The sequence below is a fragment of the Hyla sarda genome, chromosome 1, assembly GCF_029499605.1.
Source record: "Hyla sarda isolate aHylSar1 chromosome 1, aHylSar1.hap1, whole genome shotgun sequence".
NCBI classification, from domain to species: domain Eukaryota; kingdom Metazoa; phylum Chordata; class Amphibia; order Anura; family Hylidae; genus Hyla; species Hyla sarda.
The window spans coordinates 55801109-55825388 of record NC_079189.1 but is presented as its reverse complement, the minus strand read 5'-3'; the positions used below and the strand labels follow the sequence as shown (position 1 = coordinate 55825388).

Genomic DNA, 24280 nt, shown 5'->3' with positions numbered 1-24280 from the left:
TGGGAAAACAGGTACAGGATACTCGGGAGAATAGCCATCTTAAAAACATTTATGCGACACACCCAAGAAATATGTGGCAAAGACCACTTGGCCAAATCCCCTCTAATAGAGAGACTATATAGGATTTTAAGGCGTATGCCCTGACATATACATAGAAATTACTTTTGCTTGTTTGAGGGACATAGGCTCTTTGTTTACTATAAGTAACTATATTTAGTCTACTAAAGCTCATGGATGTGCCATGGGTAAACCATGGTATAAGTCTTCGTGAAGGTATCCTGGTGACAGAGCCCAGAAACCTGTAATAAGGGCCTAGACGGATTGTTGAGTAGATGGGGGATCATTATCATGTGAAATGTGAGATAAACTAGACGTATATGCAGACCTGTCGCCCTCCTCTAATAACAGGCAATTACGTGTGTGATGAGCTCAGTGTCAGGAAGCTGTAACCTGAGCCTTCTTAGGGGTGATTTATGGAGTGTTTCAGCTTTTATATAATTCTTAGGCGTGTTCTCCATTTCCTGCCTTCTGTTCTAGATTACAAGAGTGATGACTCTGGTTCTCATGACTCTTGGGCCGACACTGTAATAAATGTTTGTTTTGTGTTAGTAGTAGATACAGTACTTCTTTGTACAGTTACCACATTCTAATCTATGAACATGTATATTGTCCTAAAATTTATTACAAAGATGCTTTTATTCTGGACCAGGGCTGAACGATAACCTAGATCTATAGCTGTAATAAATGGTATAATCACTATGGTATGAGGTTTGTGTTCTGCAGGGCTAAAAAAAACTGCTTAATGAATTATGGCAATGGGTGTCAACTATGGCAATCAGTTGGTCATCCAATTTTAAAGGTCACATATACGTAGCGATTATAAGTGTGTGTGTGTAGGAGGAGCACTGCCAGAGCCCTGGAAAATTACCTCCATGTGCTTGCCAGAGGTAGCCTGACTGCCATTAAGTACAGAGATGAGATCCTCAGACCCCTTGTGAGACCATGTGCTGGTGCGGTTGGCCCTGGGTTCCTCCTAATGCAAGACAATGCTAGACCTCATGTGGCTGGAGTGTGTCAGCAGTTCCTGCAAGAGGAAGGCATTGATGCTATGGACTGGCCCGCCCGTTCCCCAGACCTGAATCCCATCTGGGACATGTCTCGCTCCATCCACCAACACCACGTTGCACCACACTGTCAAGGAGTCGCCACCTCATCAGGAGCATGCCCAGGCGTTGTAGGGAGGTCATACAGGCACGTGGAGGCCACACACACTACTGAGCCTCATTTTGACTTGTTTTAAGGACATTACATCAAAGTTGGATCAGCCTGTAGCGTGGTTCTCCACTTTGATTATGAGTGTGACTCCATATCCAAACCTTCAAGGGTTGATAAATTTGATTTCCATTGATAATTTTTGTGATTTTTGTTGTCAGCACATTCAACTATGTAAAGAAAGTATTTCATATTAGTTCATTAGTTCATTCAGATCTAGGATGTGTTATCTTAGTGTTCCCTTTATTTTTTTGAGCAGTGTATAATTATGCAGTAGAAGTACTGATAAACATTTTACTGTTCCTCTTAATACAGTTGCAGGATCTCTAATTTATACTAATTATAACATTGAATGGTTGCAAGACATGTTGTTATAGAAAAGGATAACGTAATATTACTTTTGGCTATTTAGTACTACTAATAAAGTTAATAACATGATGAGTAGTTTGGTAATATGGCTCTTGTCCCAGGTATATATGTATGAATATGGTCTATGTGTTAACAGGTCCTACATATGTACTGTGAGAAGGTGAAAGGCATCGTGGTGGATGGGCAATGTGTCAACACGGCTCCTGGCCTTGGTGAAGTAAGAGCCGGTATTTATTCAGTGTCTGTGCTGTGATGCAGACTGACACAATGGCCGTATTATAGCTGGAAATTCAATCCGGGACTGGGAATGGTCAAGTGTTGGGTGGGGGCCATTCCCCACAATCCAGACCAGCTGAGGGGGATTTGCTAGTTGCAGCTCACACTGCCAGAGAGAGCTGTATGTGGAGTTCTTCCCTGCATTTGCTCCAAGTTTGGAAGCTCGTGAGCAGACTGCCGGGAGGCCTGGAAAAGACTTGCTTGATGCCACATGGACTCAGGTGTGAACAAACACCTAAGGGATACAGGTGGACTTTTGTTACGTTTTCTTTTGCTCTGCATTTAAAGACTGTTTGCTGTGTGCCAAGTGTGAATAAAACACTGAACTTTGATTGGAAAAATACGGTTTTCTTGCCTCTATACTGCACCCGCACCTATCTGCAAGAGCGAGTCATCACAGTACAAAAGCATGGTTTAGGTAGGGTTCATGCACGCTCAATAGAACAATGATAGCCTGAGACTTCTAGGTTTAGAAACATGTGCGATAGTGCTTGGCATAAGCAGGTGCAGCAGAGGACTGGGGATCCGGATGAAAATTTCAGTGTGAACATGCCCTTCTAAAGAGAGCAAAAAGAAAATATGAATAAATATATACATTCAATGGGGGGAATTTATCATTAGTGGTGGAAGCTTTTTCTTTTCTATATGTAGCGCTAATTTTTGAGTTGAGTCTTTTTTGTGAGTCTTTTTTAATAGAGCAAAAAGCTCTAAAGTTCAGGATGGGCCATTTATATGGATACACCTTAATAAAATAGGAATGGTTGGTGATATTAACTTCCTGTTTGTGGCACATTAGTATATGTGAGGGGGGAAACTTTTCAAGATGGATGGTGACCATGGCGGCCATTTTGAATCCAACTTTAGTTTTTTTTAATAGGAAGAGGGTCATGTCACACATCAAACTTTTATTGAGAATTTTGCAAGAAAAACAATGATGTGCTTGGTTTTAACTAGGGATATACCGATACTGGTATCGGTATCGGGCCGATACTAGCGATTTGCATGGTATCGGGGACTCGTTTAATGTCCCAGATAGCATGCCCGATACCTGGTGCGACTCTGCTGCCCAGTTCTCCCGTCCTCCGGTCTGTATCATGTCGTCCTATGGAGAAGCATGTGACGCACACGTCAATCCGCCTCCTCCCCCGTGCACAGCGTAACGCTACGGAGGAAGTAGAGTGATGTATATGTCACATGCTCCTCCATAGGACGCCATGATGCGGACCGGAGGATGGGGCAGCAGAGTGGCAGCACCAGCACCCGAGAGAGGAGGTGAGCTGCCTGCAAGGAGGGGGCTGCTACTAATGTCTAAAGGTGGGGGGGGGGGGTCCCTACTGCTATCTAAACAGGGTGGGGGGGGCCCTGCTGCTGTCTAAATTGGGGCCCACTGTCTAAAGGGGGGCTGTGGTCTACAGAAGGGCTGCTACTAATGACTGCCAGGGGGCTGCTGCTAATGTCTGCAAGGGGATACTACCTACTTGAATTTATATGTAGATAGTGCAGGTGACCCGGTTTCTACCACTGCTCACCATGGGATCATCGGTCTCGCTGCCAATGCAAATTCCCTGTTCTGTCCAAAGGAGAAGAGAGAAATCTTGGCTCATACTACAGCAGCCGCCTCCATTGTACACAACAAGGACCCTACATATCATACGGTAAACAGCGCCAGAAACCGGGTCACCATGTTGTCAGATTCCCTTTAAAATATAAGTACTCGTAATTTGTATTGGCGAGTACTAGAATAAAAGTATCGGTACTTGTACTCGGTCTTAAAAAAAAATGGTATCAGGACATCCCTAGTTTTATTCTTTCATGAGTTATTTACAAGTTTCTGACCACTTATAAAATGTGTTCAATGTGCTGCCCATTGTGTTGGATTGTCAATGCAACCCTCTTCTCCCACTCTTCACACACTGATAGCAACACCGCAGGAAAAATGCTAGCACAGGCTTCCAGTATCCGTATACACTGCTATATACTACTATATACACTGCAGGAGAAATGCTAGCACAGGCTTCCAGTATCCATATACACTGCTATATACTACTATATACACCACAGGAGAAATGCTAGCACAGGCTTCCAGTATCTGTATACACTGCTATATACTACTATATACACCACATGAGAAATGCTAGCACAGGCTTCCAGTATCCATATACACTGCTATATACTACTATATACACCACAGGAGAAATGCTAGCACAGGCTTCCAGTATCTGTATACACTGCTATATACTACTATATACACCACATGAGAAATGCTAGCACAGGCTTCCAGTATCCGTATACACTGCTATATACTACTATATACACCACAGGAGAAATGCTAGCACAGGCTTCCAGTATCCGTAGTTTCAGGTGCTGCACATCTCGTATCTTCACAGCATAGACAATTGCCTTCAGATGACCCCAAAGATAAAAGTCTCTAAGGGGGTCAGTTCGGGAGACCTTGGGGTCATTCAACTGTCCCACGACGACCAATCCACTTTCGAGGAAACTGTTCATCTAGGAATGCTCGGACCTGACACCCATAATGCACCATCTTGCTGGAAAAACTCAGGGAACGTGCCAGCTTCAGTGCATAAAGAGGGAAACACATCATCATGTAGCAATTTCACATATCCAGTGGCCTTGAGGTTTCCATTGATGAAGAATGGCCCCACTATCTTTATACCCCATATACCACACCATGCCATCAATTTTTGTGTTCCAACAGTCTTGGAGGGATCTATCCAATGTGGGTTAGTGTCAGACCAATAGCGGTGGTTTGTTTGTTAACTTCACCATTCACATAAGTTTGTCTCATCCCTGAATAAAATCTTCTGCGTAAACTGAGGGCCCTGTTCCAATTTTTGTTTTGCCCATTCTGCAGCACCTGAAACTACGGATACTGGAAGCCTGTGCTAGCATTTCTCCTGCGGTGTATATAGCAGTGTATACGGATACTGGAAGCCTGTGCTAGCATTTCTCCTGCGGAGTTGCTATCAGTGTGTGAAGAGTGGGAGAGGAGGGTTGCTTTGACAATCCAACACAATGGGCAGCACATTGAACACATTTTAGTGGTCAGAAACTGGTAAATAACTCATGAAAGAATAAAGTTGTGTTAAAACAATCATTGTTTTTCTTGTGAAATTCCCAATCAAAAAGGACACATAGGAAAGTGTTCTACCGAGACAGCCGGGTGATGCAGGAGCCATCCCTCAACACTGCTAAACTAGAACTACTCCCATCATGAGGCAGAGTCTGTCCCATGTTGGGAGTAGTTGTTGTACCGCAGCGCTGAGGGAAGACACTTGCACATCCCCTGGCTGCGGGACTATTTTGGGACAGTTAGGACTACTACTCCCATCATGGACAGACCCATAATGGGAGTTATAGTCCAGGACAGATCGTGGGTTGTTCTTTAGAGACCTGCTGTGATCCGCATATATTAAGTTAACATGCTGGCTGCACATGCGGCTCCGCTGCGCTCCCCGCCGGCTCCCAGAGAGGAATACTGTATACGCTGTCAAAATTCATAATCCCCGCCACCGGGAGATGATAGCTCTGATTGGTGAAAAGCTATTCACCAATCGGAGCTCGCAGCGGGCAAATTCGCCACTTGCGCCCTGTGCTCTTCACAGATGAAAGCAGGTTCACACTGAGCACATGTGACCGTCTGTAGACGCCGTGGAGAATGTTCTGCTGCCTGCAACATTCTCCAGCATGACCATGGGTCAATAATGGTGTGATGTGGCATTTCTTTGGGGGGGGCTGCACAGCCCTCCATGCGCTTGCCAGAGGTAGCCTGACTACCATTAGGTACCGAGATGAGATCCTCAGACCCCTTATGAGACCATATGCTGGTGTGGTTGGCCCTGGGTTTCTCCTAATGCAAGACAATGCTAGACCTCATGTGGCTGGAGTGTGTCAGCAGTTTCTGCAAGAGGAAGGCATTGATGCAATGGACTGGCCCGCCCGTTCCCCAGACCTGAATCCGATTGAGCACATCTGGGACATCATGTCTTGCGCCATCCACCAACGCCACGTTGTACCTCAGATTTCCAGGAGTTGGCGGATGCTTTAGTCCAGGTCTGGGAGGACATCCCTCAGGAGACCATCCGCCACCTCATCAGGAGCATGCCCAGGCGTTGTAGGGAGGTCATACGGGCACGTGGAGGCCACACACCCTACTGAGCCTCATTTTGACTTGTTATAAGGACATTACATGAAAGTTGGATCAGCCTGTAGTGTGGTTTTCCACTTTAATTTTGAGTGTGACTCCATATCCAGACCTCCGTGGGTTGATAAATTTGATTTTCATTGATAATTTTTGTATGATTTTGTTGTCGGCACATTCAGCTATGTAAAGATGAAAGTATTTCATACGATTAGCTCATTCATTCAGATCTAGGATGTGTTATCTTGGTGTTCCCTTTATGTTTTTGAGCAGTGTACATTCTGCTTAGTCCTAGGTTAAATGTCTGTATTTAAATAACAATGGAGAAGCTTTCTTGTTATTGTCAAGTGACTTAGTTTAGTTACTGTGCTTTGCTTGTCAATATATTGTGTTTAGGGATCGTCCAACTCTGTTCAATGGGAAGTGTTTCATTTAAAAATGTTCATATTTTTTTCGCCTCGTTATAAACTCTTGCTTGGGTTATGATCCACTATCTCCTACATCATGTACTGTGTCCTTATGATGACCGATGTCAAAGGGGTTGTCTTCTTTGGACAACAATAATCAGCTATAATCTGTAACCTCACGTTCATAATTTTTGTACATATTTTATTATTCTGTGCTGTATTCCAGGAATACTTTTTAGGGTATAAACACCAATATATGCAAGTCTGTAAGGATCTGGGGTGTAACATAGCAATGAGAATAACAATGAGATTCTTTTGGTAATTCTCAATTACGTAGTAGCTGTCGGCAACTGCATTTACAAGCTGTTTTGCAGGTCCTGAAATACCAGTTTTCAAGAGAAATGAGAAATTCTCAACATAAATATGTAAAGTGCTAATGCATATTGGTTAATACTTTCTTTAAGGCTTGTTTAGTGCAGCTGGCCGTGCATATACATATACTGCAAAAAAAAGCGTGAAGAACATAAAGAAAGTGACTTGTTTATCTAATTGTGTCATCAGTGAAAGTGTTAATATGCAGAGTGGAATTGCCCCTAAATTGTAGTGTGTGGTTGTTTATTTTGTAACATGCCACCACAAACTCCTGTGCATGATGCCTAATTATCTGGCTCAAATTTTAGATGGATTATATGGATTTATCTTTTTTAAAGTGTTTATTGATGCAAATACAAAAAAATTAACAAAAACAATACAGAAAACAAAAAAAAAACATGTGCTAGGAGACAGTCAGGTACAAACATTCCATTAGGACACAAGAAGGTATTCTAACAATATGAGCCAGTATCACGATACTGAGCATGAATAATATAAGGCATTGAATGCTCCCAAACACATACACACCACAATCGCACTGCATACACACAATCATCTTGCACTGAAATTAAAATGTTTGTCAAATTTGCACTCAACCAAGGTTCCCAGATGTGGTAAAACTTCTCAGGCTTTTCTGATATTTTCATGTACAAAGTCACAAATGAAATTGTAAGCACACTTCTTTAGAAGTTCAGTATCTGCTCTAACTATAACCTGTGGCCTCTATATAAAAAAAAAGAAAAAAAGAAAAAAAAAATATCCATGTCGCTGCTCCATAAATTTGACCATTTAAGTATTTTCTAGGTCTTCTTGCCCCCTGGCTATAGTTGCTGGTAATTTCAACACTAAATATGGCTCTGAGGGCCACAGGGACAAACACCACTTTCCTCCCTGTTGAATACTGAGCGGTGATGACCACCCCCTTGACTACACAGGTCTTCATTAGCATATCGGGTGCCAAAAATGGAACAGGAGGGCCTAGAAAGAGAAATAATAGAAAAAAGTCCTGAGCAGCAGCTCCACGTCTATTATGATGGCACAAGATGTTTCCTTCGAGGCCATTGGCCCTTTTTAAGGTAGACCTAAAGTTGTTGATCTATGAGCTGCAGCCCCTTTAATGATTTTTGAAATTCCTTACACCCCTCTGTAATATTCCAGTTACTTCGAATATCCACATTCCGTAACCAACTCTTATTAACTTTCACCTATGACATGAGTAAAGGTGGGATTTCGTATAAAGGCCTTTTTTTTTCCTTTTAGGGGGAGTCTAGTGTATAAAACCTGTATCTTGTAATGTAATTTTTTTTTCCTGTAAAATAGTCTTTTGGCTTTCCCGTTTAACTTTCTTCTGTCTTATAGGAACATTTTTGCACGGAAGAAGAGTGTCCAAGTAGAAAAACAAAGTGAAATTGGATGGAAATTATTTGGAAAAGTTCCCCCTCATGAACCTCAGCAGAGCAACTCCCGGAAAACACAAGAGGTACCTGTCTACTGTTATATAATTCTTTATTGCCTTTGTGCTCCTTTATGACCTCCTGGTCTCATGAAGTACACAAGGAAGTACATGAAACCTGAATTCTCAGTTATGCTGCCAAGCACAGAACATGTGTACGTGTGACCTGCTGATATTTAAGAATAGCTCACATGTAATGACCGCTGTTGCAAATAGATTTTTTTTTCTTAATCCAGTGCACTTAAAATAATGTGATTAAAGAAACTTCCCAAATTTCTTGGATTACTTGGCTGCATGGTTTACCCACCTGCCTTTCTCCTCACTTTTAGGCTATGTTCTAAATGTCCGCAGGGAGAATCTCTGTGTGGACATTCCGGACGCTGCGGCACACTGGCATAATATAAATATTTAGTTCCGAATGCTGAGCCCGAGCTGCGGGAATCGTCCACGCCCCCTTTTGATGTCAATGAAAGTCTATTGGCAGGTGCGTGACAGATGCCACATCCCCTCCCATAGACTTACATTAAGGGGTGTGACCTGACTCCACGAGGGGGTTTGGCCGACCCCCGCAACAAGCACGCACAGCTAGTGGAGTACCCCTTTTAGTACGAATTCAGTCACCGATCTGAGTGCCAATCTGTCCTGGGCCACTAGCTATGAGATACCTTTTAAAGACATTTATTAGCTGATACTACAGAAGGAATATTCTTCTTTTGATGACATTTCTTTAGATTGTTTTTCTCCCAAGGAGCTTTGCCTGAAGTCTGTCCTCCAGCAAAACACTATTCCTAGTAATGCAGTAGTTTTCTTTTAACATTCTGATTAAAGCTTGTCCTACTTCTCAGGAACATCTTAAGGCAGACCCCTATACGTCTTAGTTTGTTTTATGGCTGGATAACATGATGATTCATGATTTTCTTGAGATTGGTCCTACACCTAGGGAAAACATTTAAAGAACGCCGCTCATGAATAAACTAGAATAAACTGTACATTGCCTGTACCTCTTCAATTATTGATGCGTCTATTCCCGGTACACCCATCCTCCAGTCAGATGCGGATCTTTCTGCTTACCTGTGGTAAAGATGATTTAGTATAAGATGTTTTTTTATGCTTAAGATGCACTCCAGGCTATTGTATGCCAGTCTGCATGTATGATACCATAGGGCTTTTACATGTATAGGCCTAGATATCATAGATTGTCATAACTACTTGCAAGAGGTTTTCACGGATCTGAGTTCTAGAGACTCTTGGCCATGTAGAGGCACTATCTTGCTATGCAGTTGTTGGTTGGAGCCCTGCTTTTCTTAAACCATGTTCACACGGCAAAATGTGCACAGTAAAATTCTGCGCGGGCATTCCACTGCAGCAGAGTCCCATTGATTTTAATGGGATTCTGATGCACTGTGCACACAGTGGAATTCCCACTGCAAATGTTTGTCACAGAAATCCTGATTCTCACATGTCCACAGAAAGAATAGACTTGTCTATTCCTTCTGTGGAATCTGCTTAATAATGCATTGCCGTCTATGGACATGACGCATATACAAGTGTTCCAAGCGCTGGTGCCTGCTGTCTTCGGAATGTTCGCCTGGAAATTTTGCGGGCAGACATTCAGCCTTGTGAACATAGCCTTATACTGATATCCTAATCACCTGCATAGTCATTTCCAGTGGCTTCAGGCACATGTGCAATGCACAGATTAAAAAGGTACTCCGCCCCTAGACATGATATCCTTTTGGATAGGGGATAACATGTCTGATTGCAGGGGTCCGACCACTGCACCCCAGTCATCCAGTGCATGGAGTGAACTCCGCTCCGTGCCGGACGACTGATGACCACAGCTGTTATGCCCCCTCCATTCATGCCTATGGGAGGAGGCGTGACTGCTGTGTCCTAGCATCACGCCCCGTTACATAGACAGCGGCCGTGTCAGATGTTTTGTTTTAATCTCCGAATGTTTTCACGTTGCTTGGTATCCGTCCTGCACCTTTAACAGGCCAAACAAACTCTGTTTATGGTTGGAAGAAGTGGGAAAAAGTGTTTACCACCCCCAAATGTATCTTGAAGAAACAAAAGAAAATACCTGCAAAAAATGAACATAAGGTGACTTTTTATTCTGGGGACTCTGATTTTACTGATTCTGTGTCAGACCAGTCAGATACATCTGATCTTAGTTCTGACAATACTAATTATGTGGCCCGTAATCCCAGACCCCAAAGCAAGAAATCAAAAAATGCGGTAGGCATGCCGGGAGAAAAGACTGGTCCAAGAACAGATTGCCTTGCACGATCTACGGCTTCTTGAAAACAACTCTTGGGAACATACCTTTGCGCCAGGCAGATTTACTGTAAAAAAAAAAAAAAAAAAAAAAAAAAACTCTGGTTTTTATCCCGTTTCTTCAAGATGCCTACCCATGGATAGGTTCCAGGATCTAATTATGGAGGATTTACTTTTGTTGGAAAGAAAGATTGAAAAAGGGAGAGAAAATATCACTAAGAGAGAAAAAATTGCCTTGAGAAAACTAATAAAGATCTATTAATAAGATCAGCTGATAAGGGGGGGGGGTCAATGGTGTGCATGAACGCTGGTCTGTACGGAGTCTTAAATGTACTGGCACTCGATGACTCTAGTAAATATCAGCGTCTGCGGTTTAATCCCACCGCCCTTCAAAGCAGGCCTTGATAAGCTACTACAGGACGGCTTAAAACTGGGTATACTTATACAAAAGGAGGTGGATTACATTCTTGTTCCTGACCCTGTTATTCCCATTTACCATTCTTTACCTAAAGTACATAAAGACCAATTCCCGACGACTATGCGTCCCATCGTCGCGGGAATCTGATCTGTTAATGAACGTCTTTTTTTTTCTTGGCTTGGTTCTGCTTTGTGCCCTCTGGTTGAGTTGTGCCCCAGCCATATAAAAGATACTAAACACCTGTTATCTTTGTTGGCTGACATGGTTTGGGATGACTCTATTCCCTGGCTCGTCTGCGACATCGAGTCATTATATATAAAATATATATACCGTATCTTTCGCCGTATAAGACGCACTTTTTCTTCCCCAAAACTGGGGGGAAAAAGTCGGTGCGTCTTATACGGCGAATACACACCTATCGCGGCGGTCCCTGCGGCCATCAACTGCCGGGACCCGCGGCTAATACAGGACATCACCGATCGCGGTGATGCCCTGTATTAACCCTTCAGACGCAGCGATCAAAGCTGACCGCTGCGTCTGAAGGGAAAGTGACACTAACCCAGCTGTTCAGTCGGGCTGCTCGGGACCGCCGCGATTTCACCACGGCGGTCCCGAACAGCCCGACTGAATAGCCGGGTTAGTGCTTACAGGACAACTGGGAGGGACCTTACCTGCCTCCTCGGTGTCTTCTCCGTTCAGGGATCCCCTGTATGGCCGGCGCTCTCCTTCCTCGTCGTCGCGTACGTGCGTCGGCGTGCGTAACGACGTGATGGCGGCGACTGAGTTTGAGGATTCCCGGCCGGCAGCAGAGACGTTCTGGAGCGACGGGGACACGGCGACAGCGATGGAGCGACATCCAGGGCAGCAGTGACGGGTCCGGAGCGGCGGGGACACGTGATTACCTCCTATGCAGTGGTCTTCAATCTGCGGACCTCCAGATGTTGCAAAACTACAACTCCCGGCATGGCCGGACAGCCAACGGCTGTCCGGGCATGCTGGGAGTTGTAGTTTTGCAACATCTGGAGGTCCGCAGGTTGAAGACCACTATTGGGTTCAAAATCTTTATTTTTTTTTTAGATTTTGCACCTATAAATTGGGTGCGTCTTATACGCCGGTGCGTCCTATAGGGCGAAAAATACGGTATATATAATCTATATATCTCTCCTTACCCCACACGATGTCCGTATAGGCCGTCTCCGATATTATGAAACAATTTTCATTATAGGATTCGGAAATGCAAGGGTTCATTCTGGATGCTTTATGGTATCTGATCACATCTTTTTTTTTTTTATGTCCGAAAATGTTTTCTTGTTACAAAAAACAGGAGCCAGTATGGGGGCTAAGTCCTCTCCAACTGTTGCAAATTTGTTTTTTTGGTAGGAAAATCTGTATATTTTCAGTGAAACCAATCCATTCTTACACCAAATAAAGTGGTTCGGTAGATATGTGGACGACATTGTTGTCATGTGGACAGGTACGGAATCCGAAGCCTCGGCCTTCGTCAGCTACATGAACAACAATGTCCACAATCTCTGTTTCACTTACCAGTGGAATAAGAATCAGGTTCCACGTTACTTTTACTGCCAACATACCATTATCCAGAATAGATACCTGCACCTACTGCAAACCTGTCACTGGTAACACCACTTTACATGCCGCTTCTTGCCATTCCCACCATACAACAACAGGCATACCGGTTGGTGAATTAATTAGGTGAAAAGAATCTGCTCAACCAGAGACAACACAATTGCAGAACAGGACATAGTATGTAGTAGTCTCAAAGCTAGAGGGTACAAAACTTGGATGTTAGAGAAAACTAAACTAAAAATTCAGGATAGATCAAGAGCAACTCTGCTGGAGAATCGGAAATTGGCGCAAACCAACAGTCAGCTGGATTACCAGAATAAAATGTTTAGTTTGTCACTGCGTATAGGGTAGAATTTGGTGCCATAAATTTTGCGCAGCGTCGAATACGCTGTGTATACGCCCTGTGGGAACGCACCCTTAATGTGAATGCGTCCAATGTATCCCGTCACTTTTGTGTTGACTATTGAATTGTCTCTGCAACAAAAAAATCTCTCCAGCTATTACTGTTTTTATGTTTGTTTCATATTTTTATGCGGTTTTACTAGCCAATGCTGGTATTTATGTGTGAGAGCGCTCAGTGAAAGTCCACAGGGGGTTAATACCCAAACAGGTGTCGACTATCGCTGTCCACTCCCCCTCCCGCCCCCTGACTATAAATGTTACAATTCTGTACATTCTATAGATTCTCGTAGACTCAATGCGTCAACCCTGCATACTTACTGTTTGGTCACCTTGTTCCTGAGTCTATTTCAAAGCTGCAATATACTTAATTTTATTTCCCCTTGATAACCCCTTTAAAACTATCAACTGGCTCCAGAAAGTTAAAAATTTGTAAATTAGTTCTGTTAAAAAAATCTTAATCCTTTCAGTACTTATGAGCAGCTGAAGTTGAGTTGTTCTTTTCTGTCTAAGTGCTCTCTGATGACACCTGTCTCGGGAACTGTCCAGAGTAGAAGCAAAGCCCCATAGCAAACCTCTTTTACTCTGTGCAGTTCCTGAGACAAGCAGAGATGTCAGTAGAGAGCACTGTTGTCAGACAGAAAAGAACTAGACTTCAGCAGCTGATAATTATTGGAAGGGTTAAGATTTTTTTAATAGAAGTAATTTATAAATATGTTTAACTTTCTGGAGCCAGTTGAAATAAAAAATAAAAAATATTTTTTTTCCTAGGATACCCCTTTTTAAGTGTTCACTTTTCCTTCTTCTAATTAACAGATCTGTATGACTTTCTGGCACCAGTTGATCTGAAATTTATTTTTATTTTTTTTAAACCTCCGGAGTATCCCTTTTAATGCTTGCTTCTCTCCAGACTGTTAACTGGGAACTTTTATTCTGCATTCTTCTGCAGTGCAAATGCGGGTCTGCGGGCATTACTGGGGTGGCTGGGGGGATGTGGAATCAGCGGGCATTACCGCACTGTGGTGGCCAGGCGTAGTGTCGGGTCTGCGGGCATTACTGTGGCGGCCGGGGGGGGGGGGGGTATGGAGTCTGCGGGCATTACTGTGGTGGCCATGTGGGGTCTGCGGGCATTACTGGCGGCCATGGTCCAGATCTGGACCGCGGTCCGCCAGCAGATTACCCCTGGACTAGGTCTTATTTTCGGAGTAGGGCTTATATTGCAGCCCTACCCCATAATCCTGCTAGGGCTTACTTTCAGGGTAGGGTTTAAAAAAAAAAAGTTTTTCCCTGGAATACCCTTTTAAGCTGCTTTTACACAGATGACCCACTAACCGATACAGACGCTTATCGAGTCCATTGGCGCTTGTTAAAAAAAAATAAAAAAATATTCCAATAATTTAGTGAAGAACCGAATATATGATCACTGTATGGTTCATGCAGCCCTTGACTTAAATCAGTGTTTTCCAAGCAGGGTGCCTCCAGCTGTTGCCAAACTACAACTCCCAGCATGCCCGGACAGCCAACGGCTGTCCGGGCATGCTGGGAGTTGTAGTTTTGCATTGACATACTGATCTACCTCTGGAAGCAATAAAAAATAAATAAAAAATTAGAACTGAACAGAGACTAACATCTGTGTGGAGAATGGAAGCACCCGGAGCTTGTCTTCATCAGATGATTACGATAATTGGGCCCGTAATGAGTATACAATGTTTTCCTAATAAGAATGGGCATTTCTAGGGCAGCTTTATGTGCTGAGCAATTCAGTGGTTTCATCTTCTTCTTTGTGGGTAACAGCTGTTATTTTCGAAGGGTAAAATGGCAAGATAAACAGGCCAAAAACATTTTGTGGGCATAATAGATCGGAATGATAATGGGGGAGATTTATCATTGTGTGGCTGCGAGCAGTCATTTCTCATTTATTTTTATTTATTTTATTTTATTGCCCTTTTGTTTTTGGCTTATTTGCGCTAGAAAGGCGCACACACTTTGATAACTTTTGCGCAAATGAAACACTCACCTCAGCACTTTGTGTAGGATGTCACTTTTCTAAGGTAAGGCGTGGTATGAATTAGCATTTCAAAAAGACGCTCAAGGTAGAAATTAAAGTTGAGCGAACTTACAGTAAATTCGATTCTTCACTAACTTCTCGGCTCGGCAGTTGATGACTTTATCCTGCATACATTAGTTCAGCTTTCAGGTGCTCCGATGGGCTGGAAAAAGTGGATACAGTCCTAGGAAAGAGTCTCCTAGGACTGTATCCACCTTTTCCAGCCCACCGGAGCACCTGAAAGCTGAACTAATTTATGCAGGATAAGTCCTCAACTGCCGAGCCGAGAAGTTAGTGACGAATGGAATTTACTTTAAGTTCGCTCATTTCTAGTAGAAATTTTCCAGTGCAATGTCAATAATACACTTCACAGTCAGTTTTGCAAAAAAGTGTATAATTGTTAGAATTGTGCAGAATTTTTTCACAAAAAACAAACTTTGCAAAAATTGTGCACACAATTACAGCCAAAAATAATGTTTCGGAAGGCAATGATAAATCTCACCCAGTGTGTGGAGAATTTTACAGACTTTTACGTATCGGATGATTTGAGAGGTGATTTTTTTTTAATATAACTGGATCCGATATAACTAATATCTAAAGAAGATGAGTCTTCCTAATAAGTACCTACTACTTACAGAAACAGCGCCACACATGTCCACAGGTTGTGTTTGGTATTGCAGCTCAGCTTTATTGAAGTGAATGGGGATGAAGCTTGTGGACAGGGGTGCCACTGTTTGTTTTTGTACTATGAGTACTAAGATGGCAGGCCTAGAGGAATTTACTAGACCACAGGATTGGATAGGGAGTCAAGCAATCGGGTAAAAAAAAATGAAGAACCCCCTGTCCTAACAGTCTAGGTGCCATGGTAGCAGCATCTGAGTGACTGGAGTAACTATTCTTCAGGCCAAAGATGACAGGTGTCGGCTGTAGTCGAGCTGTGTATGGAGTAGACTTGGCTCCTTGGCCCCCTTTGTACTCCTTGACCCAACATCTTGACCTATGTGTGCATCAGATGTCAGGAACCTACTCCCCTGGAAAAAAAAATGTTTTTAATCAACCAGTGCCAGAAAGCTAAAAAGATTTGTAAATTGCCTCTATTTAAAAATCTTAACCCATTCAGTACTTATCAGCTGCTGTATGCTCCACAGGAAGTTCTTTTCTTTTTGAATTTCTTTTCTGTCTGACCACAGTGCTCTCTGCTGACACCTCTGTCCATTTAAGGAACTATCAAGAGCAGGATAGGTTTGCTATGGGGATTTGCTTCTACCCTGGACAGTTCTTAAAATGGACAGAGGTGCCAGCAGAGAGCACTGTGGTCAGACAGAAAGGAACTTCAAAAAGAAAAGAACTTCCTCCTGTAGTATACAGCAGCTAAAAAGTACTGGAAGGTTTAAGATTTTTAAATAGAAGTCATTTACAAATCCGTTTAACTTTCTGGCACCAGTTGGTTAAAAAAAAAAAAATGTTTTTCTGGGGAGTACCCCTTAAAGAGGTTGTCTTCTCTTTTTCTCCGTACCTTTGCTAAAAGGATCCCCTGAACATAACCTGATGACCGGACATCATGTGATCGGCTGTAATCTGTGATGGAACCCGGTGATGTGGTAAAATGGTAAACTTTGATAAAACGGTGAACCCTTCACGTTGAATTGTTCAACTAAGTTTCGGCTATGGCACAGGTGCATGCACACTTACTCATTCTCGTTGTGTTCGGCAAAACTGACATCACGCAGGCAGAAACAATCGATCATCGTGCTTCTCCAATAACCCCAAACCTTAATCCTATACAGAGTGAATTCGGGTAGAAAAACAGACATGGTCGCACATCTACAATCTTGCACAATGATCTAATTGCTTCTCAGCATAATATCAAAAACTAACAGGTTGTTAGTATATACATTTTTGATCAAAAAGTTCAAGCCCACTCGCCACGTCAAGGCCACCTATCCAGAGTGGGTCCCTAACGTCCCTAGCATAAAATGGCGCAGCACCGGGCGGCGACCAACACCGCCGCGACGCCAATGCCCACAGGGGGGGAACGACCCACTTGCAGAGCAGCCCCAATGCCACTCAAACCAGTCCATGGGCCGCACCCCCCCCCCCCCCCCCCCCCGCAGACACGGCGCCACGGCAGCAACGGACACCGCACAGCACCACACCAGTGTGAACAGGGATGTAATAGCTCACTTACCATACTCTCCCAGTCAGACTGGGAGGCAGCTAGGAAAGAAATAATAACTGGGAGGCAGCTAATACACTTGCCTGCCCTGTGTTTAGCGTGCCGCTCTTGCTAAACGTACATAGAGGGGGCATGTGTATTGAATTAAGGTTAGGGGGTACTGTACCCTAACCACTAATCTTAAAGTGGTATCCCCAATCCTAACCCTAATCCTATACCCAGACACCCCTAAGTGCATTTAGCACCAGGGGGCAAGTGCAGCACTCTGTTTCTTCTGTCTGTGAGTAACGATAGTTTAGTCAAATGCAGCCGGGATGGGTGGGTGTCCATGGGCCTACGCAGTGGCTGAGGTTTGGTTGAACTGCTTATCAGATTTCCATGGAAGTGACTGGGTTGATGATTTTACCAAGGTTTGAGATTTTACATCACCAGCAGCAATTCTCTCGGTTGCTCTAGAGCATCACCACAGGTGAAATTAAGTATTACACCGTTCTTATTAAAATCAATGGGCTTTCAGTGTGAAATGCCAAGATGTCAGATCCTCTAGAGCAGTGGTCTCCAACCTGCGGACCTCCAGATGTTGCAAAACTACAACTCCCAGCATGCCCGGACAGCCGTTGGCTGTCCGGGCATGCTGGGAGTTGTAGTTTTGCAACATCTGGGGTTCCGCAGGTTGGAGACCACTGCTCTAGAGTTTGCCAAAGCAAGAAATGACCACAAAGAGTGTGTAAGAGATAAGGGTGCTGAATACAGGACCTCTTCTCGTATCTCAGACTTCCCTAATAGGGTATTTTGAAAGCGGGGTGTCTTTACTCGGTTTAAAAGGCGCTGGGTACTAATTAATCTGTAGCCATTTTAGATGGTTGGAGCCTTCTCTGGTTGGAGGTGCCGTCCGTCGTTGAATACTGATATTGTTTTTGTGGATCTAGGGGGAGATTTATGAAAACCTGTGCAGAGGAAGAGGTGGTGTAGTTGCCCATAGCAACCAATCCGATTGCTTCTTTCATTTTCCACAGGCCTCTAAAGAGGCCTGTGGAAAATGAAAGAAGCAATCTGATTGGTTGCTATGGGCAACTGCACCACTCTTCCTCTGCACAGGTTTTCATAAATCTCCCCCCTAGTGTGTAAATGTGGTTGTGCAGGTGAATCCTCATCTTGTAAGCCTGAAGGTGTTCAAGGATCTATTGTTCTTTTTCATCATTACCCTACGTCACAACCTAAAGACTTATTGTAGCATGAAAGTTTAAAGGGGTATTCCAGGCAAAAACTTTGTTTTATATATATATCAACTGGCTCCGGAAAGTTAAACAGATTTGTAAATTACTTCTATTCAAAAATCTTAATCCTTCCAATAGTTATTAGCTTCTGAAGTTTTCTGTCTAACTGCTCAATGATGATGTCACGTCCCGGGAGCTGTGCATGATGGGAGAATATCCCCATAGGAGCTGCACAGCTCCCGGGACGTGAGTCATCATTGAGCAGTTAGACAGAAAACAGCAACTCAACTTCAGAACCTAATAACTATTGGAAGGATTAAGATTTTTTTAATAGAAGTAATTTACAAATCTGTTTAACTTTCCGGAGTCAGTTGATATATATAAAAAAAAAAAAAAAAAAAAAAAGTTTTTGCCTGGAATACCCCTTTAATTCACCTGCATAGCGGCCCTAAAGGACAGGCGCATTGATCATAGAAGTCACTCCCGTGATCCCCACTTTGTTGTTCTTGACATAACTAAATATACATGGTTTGTTGATTCTGTTGTACTGTTTAACTTCCATATGAGCTATATGGTCAGCAAAGTAAATATACCCTTCAGGAGTCTACAACTACCGTAGGTGGATGGCGTGTATATTAACCCTTTCACTACCAGGACAGATTTCATGCCATCATCAAACTTAAATAAAACTTAAATTATAACTTAAACTATAACTTAAAACTAAAAGCCATTATACCCCATATACATTTAGAGTCTTTACTAGAAATGAGCGAACTTACAGTAAATTCGATTCGTCACGAACTTCTCAACTCGGCAGTTGATGACTTTTCCTGCATAAATTAGTTCAGCTTTCAGGTGCTCCCGTGGGCTGGAAAAGGTGGATACAGTCCTAGGAGACTCTTTCCTAGGAATGTATCCACCTTTTCCAGCCCACCGGAGCACCTGAAGGCTGAACTAATTTAGGCAGGAAAAGTCATCAACTGCTGAGCCGAGAAGTTTGTGACGAATCGAATTTACTGTAAGTTCGCTCATCTCTAGAAATGAACTAAAGAATGTTTTTTAGCATCTATTGTAATACCATAGGGATTTGAGTGAATCCCTCTTATCGAGATGTTATACCTGGGTCGTGCATGTAATCGTACATACTGCATTCTGTTACGACTTCTCTATTCCAGTTGCATCATCGTGCATATAAGCAGGTTTTGCACGGTGTCTTGGCTCCAGTCAGGTGACTAGTCATGTTTGCCTTTGCAATTCCAATGCACAGCACATTACCTATTTAGTGTGTTAAAGGGGTTCCCCAGCGTTCGAAACATTTTGTTCAGAACGCTTGCAGCAGGCAGTGGGGTCGTGATGTCACGGTCACGCCCCCTCAATGCAAGTCTATGGGAGGGGGCATGACGTCTGTACATAACTACCCCCCGCCGCCTGCACCCAGCGTTCCAAATGAGCACTGGATGCTGCACAGAGATCGCGGGGACTTCAGCGGAGGGACCCTTGCGATCAGACATCTTATCCCCTATCCTTTGGATAGGGGATAAGATGTCTAAGGGTGGAGTACCCCTTTAATAATTTAATGGGCAGACAACATTTGAATCAGCAACAGAAACATTAGCAAGGAGCTGAAGGCATCTTGGGCTGCGTTCACACAGCCGTCTAGACTCGTCCACGTCTAGACTGACTTAAAAAAAAAAAAAAAAAAAAAAGGGCAATAACTGATGCCAATAGATGTTATCTGTTTGGATCAGTTATTTTTCAGTTAATAAACCCCCAATTTTTTTTTTTTAATTTTTTTTTTTTTTTTATTCTGGGCATGCTCAGAAGTAAACATGGATTGAAAAAAAAAACAGATTCAAATGGATGACATTAAAGGCTCATCCGTTTTCCATAGACTTCAATGTTAACTTTACTGTATTCGTTTTTTTCTTCAGTTTTTTTTTATTGACGGAAGAAAAAATACCGCATGTGCCGTTTTTTCTGCCGTCAAAAAAACCCTGAAATTAGTGCACACTGGTACAAGCGGATGTAAACGGATTGTAAAAAAACAATCCCATTGACATGACTGGGTTTTTATTTTTAATTTTTTTTTTCAAACCGTTTTTAATCCGTTTACAGCCTGCAAACCCGAAACGGAAATGGGGATTAAAAAAACGGGGACAGACGGCCGTGTGAACGCACCCTTATACAGGAGACACAAAAATAGATCTGTAGAAGTTGCCGGCCTGGTTAAACAAGAGATGAAGAAGGCAGGAGTGACTGTTCTGTTTTATGAACACTGGTATGACTGTGTCTTCATCTTTCATGACATATGTGTACATTTATCCAGGCAAAAACTTTTTTTTATATATATATCAACTGGCTCCGGAAAGTTAAACAGATTTGTAAATTACTTCTATTAAAAAATCTTAATCCTTCCAATAGTTATTAGCTTCTGAAGTTGAGTTGCTGTTTTCTGTCTAACTGCTTTCTGATGACTCACGTCTCGGGAGCTGTCCAGCTCCTATGGGGATATTCTCCCATCATGCACAGCTCCCGGGACGTGACATCATCATTGAGCAGTTAGACAGCTTCTGAAGTTGAGTTGCTGTTTTCTGTCTAACTGGTCAATGATGATGTCACGTCTCGGGAGCTGTGCATGATGGGAGAATATCCCCATAGGAGCTGGACAGCTCCCGAGACGTGAGTCATCAGAAAGCAGTTAGACAGAAAACAGCAACTCAACTTCAGAAGCTAATAACTATTGGAAGGATTAAGATTTTTTTTTAATAGAAGTAATTTACAAATCTGTTTAACTTTCCGGAGCCAGTTGATATATAAAATAAAGTTTTTGCCTGGAATACCCCTGATTTTAGTTTCCAAGAAAATTCTTTCATCTGAAATTTCCAGGAATTATCAGGGTCTGATGGCAAAAGTCTATTTCTGAGAATAGTAATGCAAAAACTCTGGTTGGTAAGGGGACATAAAGGTTGGGTAGATGCAACCAACATCTCTGGAACATTCTATGATGTGGATTTGTTCCCTTCCCTGCTTGTGTGTTCATTGCAGAAACTCTGCTGTGGATTCTCAGGAGTAGAACCTTTATGGTCAGACAGACAGACGTATAAATGTACATAATGGGTGGCAACTCTTTCGGAGACCCCTATCTAGTAGGGCGTTGTACCTTTTTTTTGACCTTCAGAACCACATCAATTCATTATGATATACATTCCACTTTGGTGATAAAATTATTCAGCAAAAATAATGGAAAGATGGCTCCATACAAATTAGAGGTACTGACCTGCTGTACACAGCCTGTTGTGCCTCAACCCAGGGATGATCTATAGCAGTAGTCCCCAAACTGTGACCCTCCAGATGTTGCAAAACTACAACTCCCAGCATGCCTGGACAGCCGTTGGCTGTCCAGGCATGCTGGGAATTGTAGTTTAGCAACATCTGGAGGGCCACAGTTTGGGGACCACTGATCTATAGGATTAAAGGGGTACCCCGGTGGAAAACTTTTTTTGTTAAAAATCAACTGGGGCCAGAAAGTTAAACAGATTTGTAAATTTACTTCTATTAAAAAAAAATATATATATTTATCCTTCCAGTACTTAATAGCAGCTGTATGTTACAGAGGAAATTCTTTTCTTTTTGAATTTCTTTTTTGTCTTGTCCACAGTGCTCTCTGCTGACACCTGATGCCCATATCAGGAACTGTCCAGAGCAGCATAGGTTTGCTATGGGGATTTTCTCCTGCTCTGGACAGTTCCTGATATGGGCATCAGGTGTCAGCAGAGAGCACTGTGGACAAGACAAAAAAAGAAATTTTGAAAAAAATTTCCTCTGTAGCATACAGCTGCTAAGAAGTACTGGAAGAATAAAGATTTTTTTTATTTAATTTAATAATTATTTCATTTAAGTAATTTACAAATCTGTTTACCTTTCTGGTAAAAGTTGATTTAAAAAATAATAATAATTCTATAAGATGGTGTATTGTCCGGCCTATAGTGTCCTTCTGCCATAGGATAAAGGGCTGAACTTGGTTGTCACAATGCTGCTTTCATTAGCTCTACTGCCCAAACGCCCATCCACAGGTATCAGAGGACCCAGGGTGTGCCTAGAAAACACTCCCCACACCATTACACCTTCTCCAGCAGCCTGAAGAGTTCATCATGCCTGACTGGAATGGTTCATGAGCTCATTCTGACCCTCCCTTTAGTTTGGTGCAACAGAAATCCAGATTCATCTGATTTGACAATATTTTTCCACTGCTCAGTCATGCAGGTTGTGTTTTTATTTTAATTTTTTTGCTCGTTTAAGTCTTTCCTTTTTGTTTTTATAATATATATTTATATATACAGTAGTCCCTCAAGTTACAATATTAATTGGTTCTGGGACGGACAACCTTTGTATGTTGAAACCATTGTATGTTGAGACCAGAACTATATGGAAACCTGGTAATTGGTTCTAAAGGCACCAAAATGTCATCCAAAAATAGGAAAAAGTGAAAATGAAAGAGAAATAAGTAGATAACTAATATAGACAAAGAAAATCCTTACATATAAAAGTAAGAAAGATCTGCTGGGAGCTGTAATCACTGTCTATGTCAGCGTTTCCCAAGCATGGAGCCTCCAGCTGTTGCAAAACTACAACTCCCAGCATGCCCGGACAGCCTTTGGCTGTCCGGGCATGCTGGAAGTTGTAGTTTTGCAACAGCTGGGTACTCCATGCTTGGGAAACACTGATCTATGTAGAGGACAGGAGCTTCTTCGGGGTCCTGTACAGTACACAGTGTCCTAAAAAAGTAACATGGAGTCGCCCTCACCTGGTGTCCAAAGGAGCAGCTAACCCTGGCACAGGTAAAGTGTACAGAACATGTAATACCTCCCTGTACTGAAGGGGGCGCTACCAGACATCAGTCAGTGCATACACTTCAGTAATACAGGTGTTTTACCAGTGAATGCCCATTCTGATTGGTCAGTTCTTCCGGCAATTGACACATTTCGCAGATCTGGACTGTCCGTACATTGTATGTTGAGTCTGGTTTCAACTTAGGATGGTCCAGAAAAGACCATTGTAAGTTGAGGGATCACTGTGTGTGTGTGTGTGTGTATGTGTATATAATAAATATATATATATATATATATATTATATATATATATATATTATATATATATATTATATATATATATATTATATATATATATATTATATATATATATTATATATATATATTAGAATATATTATATATATATATATTATATATATATATATATTAGAATATATTATATATATATATATATTATATATTATATATATTAGAATATATTATATATATTAGAATATATTATATATATATATATATATATTAGAATATATTATATATATATATATATATATATATATATATATATATATATATATATATTAGAATATATTATATATATATATATATATATATATATATATATATATATATATATATATATGCAGATAGGGTCAGGCTGCTCACCACTCTCGCGTTTGCTGCACTATCTCGTGCTGCGGACACCGGTACCGCTCCCGGCTTAGTAGAACTCTCACAGAAAAGAAAACGTCCGGCACTCGAGAGGATGCAGATAAAACTTGTCAATGGCTTTATTCACACGCTTAGGCAGGACACAATCTGACGCGTTTCGCACCCTCAGGTGCTTAATCGTAGATAGACATACATTCAATAATGCAGGTTAAAATACACATGAGTTTGGTCACATGACCACATGGATCTTAATTAAAAACAGTTGGTTACAAAACATGGCATTGGGAATCATGATCACATTTAATCGTTCAAAGAGAGTTCACACCAGGATGCAATCAATGCGGCTTTCA

At 42.2% G+C, this 24280-nt stretch overlaps 1 protein-coding gene across 4 annotated transcripts in view; it reads left to right on the top strand.

Moving 5' to 3' along the window:
- TBC1D14 (TBC1 domain family member 14) overlaps positions 1-24280 on the top strand; it is a 133482-nt gene that overhangs the window by 66471 nt on the left and 42731 nt on the right. For all 4 annotated transcript variants that reach the window (XM_056555074.1, XM_056555075.1, XM_056555076.1 and 1 more), the window contains one exon: positions 8218-8338. In XM_056555074.1, the coding sequence (XP_056411049.1) occupies positions 8218-8338 (121 nt within the window). The remainder of the gene's footprint in view (positions 1-8217; positions 8339-24280) is intronic.